Consider the following 10549-nt stretch of genomic DNA (forward strand, 5'->3'; position numbering starts at 1 on the left):
AGGTCTCAAAGCCCTATTTATTTTTATATCAAAAGTTTCCTTATTGTTTCCTCTATCTATCTGTAGTTTTTGAAAAAGCTATCTGCGTTTTCCATAAAATGGCTAACCAGGTTTCTAAAAACTAAACCGGACTCTCCATAAGAACTTATGTATAACCTTCAAAAAAGTAGCCTACTTTAGTAATTAATTACTAAGTAATTAGCTACAAGAAAATTGCCAAACAATTTGAGCGTATGTATTATTATTTCATTAATCTGCTCAAAAAATTTCAAGGCTCTATCTGCGTTTTTGATTGGTGATGGTAGTTTCTTAACTCTCTATCTCTAGTATGATATAAAGATACGAATGGACTAACTGAGATCAAGCATTTTTAGTTCCCTAATTTATATGAAACTCGTCTCAGACTTGGTTAGGACTTTCCAATATTTCTCATGTTTTCTACATTATCCTAATTATTTTCCGATTGCAAAGAAAAAAGTCGCTTGACGTACTACTATAGTCTTTTCTCCTCACTTTTGAATTCGACATAAGAATTACTCACAAGTTACTCCCTGAAGATAGAAGTTGCCACATATAAAAAATTAGTCATTAACGATAAAAATATTCAACATAATATAAGAATAGTATATTATATGTATAACTAGTACGTGAAGTAGAGTGAAACCGTCAGAAGAAGTTCACGAGGTATGTTATGCGCATGCGCGTATATTGACGCACACAGAGACAAATTGTATGTCTGTGTGTACAAGAATTGTGAGTGGGGGAATAAAGCTGTTCACACAGATATACAATTTTCCTTTGTGTGCTTCCATATTCGCGCATGTGCATATGGTTTCTCATGATCTTCTTCTGCCGGTTTCACTCTAGGTGATTTTTGCACGATTTTGAAGGTGTCAATACGAGTCACCAGGAGTTGAGAACGGGCCGTAGGCGAGTCAAAAACGACCTGGTGACGAGTATGACACTTTCAAAGTCGTGGAGGATCACCTTCTTCACGTACGAGTTATATACAATATTTTTTGACACGAGGTTTGTAATATGGACGCCATTTTGCGCCAATATAGTGCGTGAGGAAATACTTTTACGCACTATAATTGGTGCGTAATGGCGTCTTTTACAAACAGAGTGTCAAAAAAAAAAGTATACATACCTCTGTAAAACCTTCGGCGATTCTTACAGCAAGGAATGGTCCAAGTCCCCAGTACGCCGCAAAAGGACTTACAACAGTAAGTATAGCAGTAAAAAGGACACCAAGCCCAAAAATTAGTTTTCCACCAACTAATTCGGCCATTCTTCCACCAGGTATGTTTGTGAGAACATAGCCAAGAAAAAAGGATCCAAGAATAATACCTTGGGTTGATTCATCCCAGTTGAACTCTCCTGGACTCTGATAGAATAGGATTAAATCATTATTATTTTATAGCTAGTATTTTATAACATACGCCTGGTCATATAATTATTACTTGTTGGCACAGCTAATTTCAGTTTTAAGATAATCTTAACTATACAACCCACTGGATTATAATAAAACTGGAAGCCGAACTCTCTCGTCAAAAGTGATGGAACTGAAGTTAGCAGGAATGTTAGCAGGAAAGTTAAAGAGCGGCAGGGACGAATATGGGTCAGGGGCCCCGAGCACTAAAAATTTAGTAAATTTAATTAGAAAGAAAATTAAACGACGTGAAAGGGGTATAAAGTTTATAATTATGTCTCGAAAATTTTTTAAAGTATTCAGGAATAATAGAAAGGGGTAAAGTAAAGGGTTAAAAATTTTTTTTTTTTTTTTTTGATAAGAAATAATATAGACTATAAAAGTTTAGGTTGATAGATAGGTAGAGGAGGTTAAAAACAAGTATTAGGAATTTTTTGGGAATATTTGAAGCGATCGAAAGAGGTGAAGTAAAGGGTTAAATATTATCTTTTTTTTTTTTTAAAGAAATAATATAGACTATAAAATTTTAGGTTGATAGATAGGTAGAAAATTTTATAGTCTATATTATTTCAAAAAAAGTAGTCTTAACACTTCACCACTTTCTGTTATATATCCCAAAATAACTCTCTACCAACAAAATCTCCCTCGAAAAAAAAAAAATAATATTTAACCCTTCACTTCACCCCTTTCGATCGCTTCAAATATTCCCAAAAAATTCCTAATAATTGTTTTTAACCTCCTCTACCTATCTGTCAACCTAAAATTTTATAGTCTTCTTTAATTATAACGAAAAAAAAAAAAATTAATTTTTAACCCTTTACCCTACCCCTTTCGATCGCTTTAAATATGCTAAAAATACTGCGGAACATCTTTTCTGAACCTTCTTTACTTCTCAATCTTTATTAATTTACATAGCCGTCTTTTATATTTCGATTACTATCTATTCTTTAGTTTCACATGCCCAGGGCCCGAGATTTACCGTAGTCGTCCCTGGCTTTTGAGATTGTTCCTGCTAAAGTTCCTGTTAACTTCAGTTCTATTCAAAAGTGTCGCCGAGAGAGAAACGAAATTGGTGAATTCTTGTCCTTGTCAGTACAGTCACGTCAACTAAAATACAGTGTAACTTTTATATCGTGTAGTACTGTTTGTTTTGACGTTGGCTGTACAAGATTTAATGTGCGCATGCGTGAGTGAGAGGGAAATTCACTAATATAGGGATCTGACCTATGGGCGGGGTTTAGTAGCACGCACACACACTAACCGTGTCCGTGAGCCAATATGGCGCATTCCGGATTCTTTTTGGCGCGTCATTTGAATAACAAATACAGTATTATTCAAGTGTTATATTTTTATCATGTTATTATTGATCATTCTTGATAAATTTTTCCACACTAAAAGACGATCTACTGTTTTCAAGTTTTTGTTTTTGATTAGGCACTTATTGGGCTCTCAAAAAATATGAAATTCTAAATTAAAATATTTTTTAGCGCGACTGATAAAATTCTCTCCTGAACATATATATACCTATGTATTTATTTTTTTTTTATACGCTCTAAAAATATACTAGCCTCGACAATCATTGCAGAAGAGAAGTTGCAGAGCGAAAAATAAAATTTTATTAAAGGAATGCACCCCAGCTTCCAGGATAGCTATTTTTGACATAATTATCCCACCTATCGAAATTTTTATTAAGACATTTTTTCTCTCTGACGAGTTTTATCGATCGCCATTATTGAATTTTAGAATTGATAGTTATTTTAATAGCTGTACGATATATAACCGATAAATAGCCGTTTTTTCGATAATTCAACTTGATTATTAACCACTTTGCGCATGCGTGGGAATTTTTTTCGTATTTTTCCTGTAATCGTGAAGAAATTCCCTATAAGAAACAAAAAAAAAAACCTGTTGTTTGGGATATGATCTTGCCTGATTTTCGTAATATTCACATGGAAAAAAAAATTTTTTATAATGAACCCATCCTATGATGAAATTTGGAAATTAAGCTAATCTTGTGCTCTACTATTTACAGTAAAAAAATCAGAATTTCAAAAAATGGCGAAATCGTAGTTTACTCTTGTGATAGAGGTGTTTTCTGATTTTAGCTCTGAGGCCGTTGATGGCAAAAATAAGAAAAAATCAGAGGTACATCTGAGTTGATAACGAACCCAAAAAAAATATTCGTTTTTAAATCTGAGAGGGTGAGGGAAAAAACCCTGTGAGTTGACATGGAATGCCCCATATGTATATGTAATTAATTTATATATATAAGTAATTACGATTAAATAATTCTCTTCTAACTGAAATTTGAACTTTCGTGACGATTAATGTGACTAAAATTCAAATAAACATCGAATATAAGATTTGATAAAATAAAGTAAATGGGACCGAATGTATATCTTGTAAATGAAAAAATGTGTTTGATTTTATTTGTAAAATAATGTTAAGTATCACGTTACGCACATACTTTTCAGTTCTCCTATTCTTACTCTCGCAGCCAAATGTATTCCTTAGCAGTTCACGAGTGAAAAAATGTTCAAGTTTTATTTTATGAAATCTAATCCTGATCCAGAACGGATCAGATTGCCTTCTTCCGGGAATCCTGATTTCTTCTGATTAGATCACGATACCTTGATTGATTCTGAATAGGGTCGCCTGATCCAGTCCTGACCAGAAGAACCATCAGAATAAATGATTTTTTAATAAGGTTTTCTGTTCAGAAAAGGATCAGGATCACTTCACTCATCCTGAATAGGGTTGCCAGACGAGATTCTCATCGAGATTTTATAAATTTTATATTTTTTATTAAGGTTTTTTGTTCAAGATATCAAGGGGAAACGGTGAATTCAGTTCCACCAGATGTGACCAGGTACACATTCTAATGTACATAAACGGTCGGGAAACAATAGCCCAGGGGGTAACCATGGGGTACCACGGAAGTGAATTCACCTAGGTCCGTATCAAGAAGACTTGTAGATCCACGGGCGGTAAGGGGAAAGGTAGATCGGAAGAGACGGGGAAATAAGCCCCAGTCAGTAGTTTAGAGCTGACTGGGGATTGAAATTTTTATTGTTTCCTGGGGACGCGCAAAGGGCTGAAACCGTAAGTATCATCATTTAAGTAAAATAATGTAGATATTGATTGGCTATAATTAAAGTTAAGTAAAAAATTTAGCTAAGTAAAAAATCTAGCTAAGTAGAATAATGCAGATAATGATTGTGTGGCTACAATTACAGATAAGTAAAAAATCTAGCCAAGTAAAATAATGTAGATATTGATTGTTTGGCTACAATTACAGCTAAGTAAAAAAATCTAGCTAGGTAAAATAATGTGGATATTGATTGTTTGGCTACAATTACAGCTAAGTAGACAATTTAGCTTAGTAAAAAATCTAGCTAAGTGGAATAATGCAGATAATGATTGTGTGGCTACAATTACAGATAAGTAAAAAATCTAGCCAAGTAAAATAATGTAGATATTGATTGTTTGGCTACAATTACCGCTAAGTAAAAAATCTAGCTAAGTAAAATTTTTTGCTGGTAAAATAATGTAGATATCTAATTTTTTTTTTTTTTTTAAGGAACCTAGTTTTTTTTTTTGTAAAATTTAATTCTTTTTTCTAAGTCCATTATTTTGAACTTAGCAAAACTAGACGAAACTAGTCTATAAATAAAAATGACAACGGACGGTCATGTAAGCCAGAATGAACGATAAGTCACGTTCCGCAACCCTGGAGCGCTTGGGCCTGAGTTCGGACGTTGCCATTTTTTCCTTAGCTTTAATTATAGCCAAAGAATCAATATCTACATTATTTTACTTACCTGTAATTGTAGGCACACAACCGATATCATCATCATATTATTTAGCTAGATTGTTCACTTAGCTAGACTTTCTACTTAGCTAGTATTTTTACTAAGCTAGATTCTTTTACTTAGCTGTAATTGTAGCCAAACAATCGATGTCTACATTATTTTACTTAGCTAGTATTTTTACTAAGCTAGATTTTTTTACTTAGCTGTAATTGTAGCCAAAGAATCGATGTCTACATTATTTTACTTAGCTAGATTTTTTACTTAGCTAGATCTTTTTACTTAGCTGTAATTTTAGCCACACAATCAATATCTACATTATTTTACTTAGCTGGATTATTTATTTGGCTTAATTATAGCCAAAAAATCAATATCTACAATATTTTACTTAGTTAGATCTTTCACGAGGTTAGATTTTATACTTAGCTGTAATTGTAGTCTCACAATCAATATCTGCATTTTTTTACTTTCTTGAAAGAATAAAATTACAAAGAAAAAACTTGGAAAAAAAAAAAATTTACGAATAAAAACTAAGTACCTTTATTTGAACTTGGCAAAACTAGACGAAACGAGTCAAAAAAAAAATGACTACGGACGGTCATGGAAGCCAGAATGGACGATAAGTCACGTCCCGCACCCCTGCAGTCCAATTCACCCGCACCCGTATTCACGAGGCAAAATTGTTCTCATTAGGGCTTTTTTTTCCGCTGATGGCGCTTGACAAAATTTTTTTTATATAGATTTCATATAGAAAGGCTTCACAAACGCCACCATCGGAAAAAAAACGCCCTAATGAGAACATCCTCTGAATACGGGTGCGGGCAAAATAAATTTTACACTTTAGGGCTTTTTTTTTCCGATGGCGGCGCTTGAAAAACTCCTTGTCAAACCTCTATGCTGAATGTAATTCATGACTATTGACTAGAGAGCTCATTTTTTTTGTGTTACGTTGGAGTTCACATCGATGTATATGATTATGAGTTATGACATATGTACATATGTCTATTGTGAATAATTGGAGCGATCATACTGACTCAAGCTCGAAAATAAAATTTGAAAAAAATGATAAAATAGTATAAGAGAAAGCAATATTAATATGAACTTCGAAGAAAAACTTGTTTTGGTAACTTATTATTATTAATATATTTATTAATTTTTTTTCTTTTGTAGAGAGACAATTTATAATTTGTTTCATTGCATTATTTTGAAAATTGTAAGTTCCCTAAAATAATTTAAATAAAGTTCTGTCATCTAACGTATCAAATGGATTGGATACTTTACTAATCATATTATTTCTTCTCATATTATACATACGTAATATTCTATGTTTATCTTCTTCTTGTTCTTCTACATTATTCAAGTGGGCTTCAACAATAGCAATTAGCAAACACATAATAAACCAAGGATGAAAAAATATAGTGATAAAATAAACTTAAAAGTAACTAGAGGTTACTGTAGATATTGTAAGCAACAAAAACAGCCATATTGCATATGCCATTTACTTTTGTTACTTATTACAGCAGTCCAATTCACAGGGCAAATTTTTTACAATTTAGGGCTATTTTTTGCCGCTGATGGTGCTTGTAAAATTTTTTTTATATAGATTTTATATACAGAAGCTTCACAAGCGCCGTCAGTGGAGGAAAAAAGCCCTAAATTGTAATGCCCTGTGAATTGGACTGCAGTTGTGAAAAGTATTTTTATAATTATTATCAATAATTAAACAATAATAATTTATTGTTTTGTGGCTATAAAAATACATAAACAAAAAATCATGTCTACCACAACAAAATATCAAAAATTTTCTATGATCACAATCTTGACCTTCCGGGTTTCCGAATGATTTTTGGAACGTCCCCTTGATTCCACTACTTCTGCGCAACTGCGCGGTCAGAATGCGTAAAAAAAACTGGCCAAAGAACGCAGCCAATGCCATGTAAGCTGTGTTCGATGGTCGTCTCGGCTCAGTTCCGTCTCACTTACGGCGCTAGCGACGTACGGTTGTTTGAAGAACTACAAAGGCACAAAATCTCAATACAGGTGCTTATCTATATCATCACTGTATCAATGCTTCAATAAATATTGCTTATTTACTTTATGCAAACAGTGTCATCATAATAATCTATTACAATGAGTTGATAAATATATAATCAAAATGAATATAGAAAATATAATTCAGGTGAGAGCAAATAGTGAATGAAAGAAATAAAAATGAAAATACAAATTTTGGAGATGGAATTATTATCTGTGCTATTGAACAATAATTTTTTATCTTTCATACATAGAAAATAGATGAAAACAATCAAAATAATATTATGAACTCATTTTGTTATTACAAAATTAAAGTTTTAATAAATAACAATAAATTTTGAAACGACAACGAACAACAACAACAATCGTCATTTCGTCAATCAACAATATTTATTGGGGCATTGATACAGTGATGATATAGATAGGCACCTGTATTGAGATTTTGTGCCTTTGTAGTTCTTCAAACAACCGTACGTCGCTAGCGCCATAAGTGAGACGGAACTGAGCCGAGACGACCATCGAACACAGCTGTAGATATACCGAGGCACACGACCAAGGCCGAGTCTTACCGATAACACCTGAAAAAACCTACATTGTTGTGCAGCACGGAAAAATTTGCCTTGAAACCGGACACCACTTGTTGATCAGCCGAACAAATATTATTGAGCAGCACAACGAATATTATTAAATTGTAAAAATTGTTGTGCAGTTAAATAAAATTTGTTACAGGATACAACAATTTTTGTTGCAGCACAACAAAAAGTGACAGGATAGGATTTCGCTTCTAGTTTGTCGTGTTGTCGACAATTTTTATTGTTTTTTTCTCTCCGTGTAGGATCGATACAGGAAAAATTTTTCCAGAATTGATTTCACACCAGAAGAATGCTGGAGAAATGCCGGAGAAATATTTTTACCAGGAATTCGACAAATAATTCTTGAGAAAACAAAATTGCTTACTATTGTTTTAGGATTACTTGGGTGAAGGAGAGGGTTACAAATTTTGACTTTGTTTTTACAAACTTTTACAAATTCCGAAAAACTTATTCCACTTGTCTTGAGCACCCTTAACCGTTTGTCAAAGAAAGCTACTTCAACCCTTTATTTTTGGTTTACAATATTTGTTCAAAGTTTAAAAATTTTTATAAATTAAAACGCTTCTACTAAGTCTAGAAAAAAATTTTTTTGGTCGCTGCGCGGTTACAAATTCAAGGGCCTAAATATCACTTGCATATAATAGCCTACACTATTATGTTGCAACTTACTACTCTACTTAATTGTAGAAAGAAGAAAAGTTGTAAAAATGTAGCTTGGGAATTACGATATTCTTCAATTTGCTGGCTTAATTTTTGTGTATGATAGAGAAAAGAGAAATCGTGACTAAGTAATTATTTGTAGCGTAAAAATTGTTTGAGACACATCAAAGTCTCGAACAAATTTATAAATCATCATATCACGAATACAATATAACATATGAAACAAGTAATATATGAAAAAAATACCGATACATGATATAACACAAAACAGAGTAGAGCCTAAATTTTATCAAGGTAAAGAATATAAGACGGAAATGAAAAATAAGGAGCCCAAATTGAATTCGTGTATTATAAATTATTTCTTACCGGAATGAAAGTTCCATTAATTGACCAACTTTTGGACAAACGTCAGTTGCTATTATTGTCGTTGTCTGGGTATGCAGTCTGATTCACCATAGATACAATAGCAACAGAAAGATTGACTCTCATCGCATACACCAAAGCAAATCCTAAAAATCCAAGAAAACCAAACGTATATCTTGACTTTATGCATGATGATGTATCACTCGGTATTCGTTTCAAATTAACTGAAAAATTTTAAAGCCAGAAAAAAGTAGAAATGAATAAAAATATCAATGGTTGAAAAATGAATTATTTTTGAACACATACTTTTTTCAAAACTGTCATTGACACAAAGTGGTGCATCATCGTGGACAATTGCTTGGTCAATTGTCTCCATTATCAGTATCAAGTGACACAAAATCCGATATGTCTATATTGTGTGGAATAATGAAATATTTTCAACCTTGACTAATGATGGAATAATCTAAACGCAACATCACACGCTTTGAAACTTTAACAATATCTATATGACACTTCTCGTTTTCTGTGTTATTACTGTACAGTCGTCCTACTGAATGACTTCCACCAAGTTCTCTCCACCCAAGCCTCAGGCTTCCCCTTCCATAACCAGTATCACAATTTCAATCATGCGCAGTTTATTTATTCTGCAACTCACACATTGAAAATATTCGGTGTGTCCATGGTAGAAATATACAGGTATGTCCATGCCTCGGACGAAAATAAAAATCTACTTCCAGAATTGATTAACCCATCTTGTTTGCATGTGTGTAAATCTATGTGTCTGTCATATTATTATTATTGTACTGTTAATTATTTATCTATGTATGGCATGCTTAAAAGTGCTTAAAAGTTACATTATTCATTGTTAATCATAAATAAAAACTTTAAAAATATTATTTGATAATTCTACGTATTTATAGATGTTGCAAAACAATTAGAAATTGAACTTTTACTTTTTCACAAAAAACAATTAGATAAAATAAAAGAAATTTTTACATGTTTAGTTAACAAACTAGAAATTTCATTAAAAAACATATAAATATTGCACTGGATGCAATACAATGTTTGGTACATACTTGTACGTACATTTGACTCAGTTTTTAATGAGCAAATTATAGAAGATAATAAATAAAAAAAAAAGAAAAATAAGTTAAAAAAAATATGTAACAAAGCTTAATATGTATTTTATTTTTTATATAATTAATCATTTGTTTATGTATTTTTATTATTTTAATCTTCTATTAAATTTTAATCTTCTATCTTTTTACTTTAACAATCTTCTATCTTTAATGTGTATTTTAATTTATGATTTAAATAAAGTCGCGCCACTTTAGCCAATATGGCAACCGGTGGTCAGCACTTCTTATTGGCTTAAAAAAACGTATGCGCATGGACCTACCTGTATATTTCTACCATGGGTGTGTCCATGAGAAAACCAAGATGTCTGACTATTTCCAAAATTTTGACCCAACCCAACCCGTATCATCAACGTGCTTTTATTATTATTACTTTTTTTGTTGACATTTGTTGACATTCATAATTAATTGTTTATATAAAAAAAAAATTAATGATGTAAATGTTCAATTGAATAATTTTTTATTTATTGTTAGTAATTTTCATATACCTAAATCTTATTATTATTTTTGACAAATTCGTTAGTG

General features: G+C 32.0%; 1 protein-coding gene across 1 annotated transcript in view; it reads right to left on the reverse strand.

Moving 5' to 3' along the window:
• Positions 1-9457, reverse strand: part of LOC122857619 (sialin) — a 54805-nt gene extending 45348 nt beyond the window's left edge. Inside the window, 4 exon segments of the mRNA XM_044159872.1 lie at positions 542-551; positions 1151-1387; positions 8892-9112; positions 9195-9457. Coding sequence (XP_044015807.1) covers positions 542-551; positions 1151-1387; positions 8892-9112; positions 9195-9264 — 538 coding nt within the window. The 5' untranslated portion in view covers positions 9265-9457.
• Between the last annotated feature and the right edge of the window lie 1092 nt (positions 9458-10549).

The sequence above is a fragment of the Aphidius gifuensis genome, linkage group LG5 (assembly GCF_014905175.1).
Source record: "Aphidius gifuensis isolate YNYX2018 linkage group LG5, ASM1490517v1, whole genome shotgun sequence".
Classification (NCBI taxonomy): domain Eukaryota; kingdom Metazoa; phylum Arthropoda; class Insecta; order Hymenoptera; family Braconidae; genus Aphidius; species Aphidius gifuensis.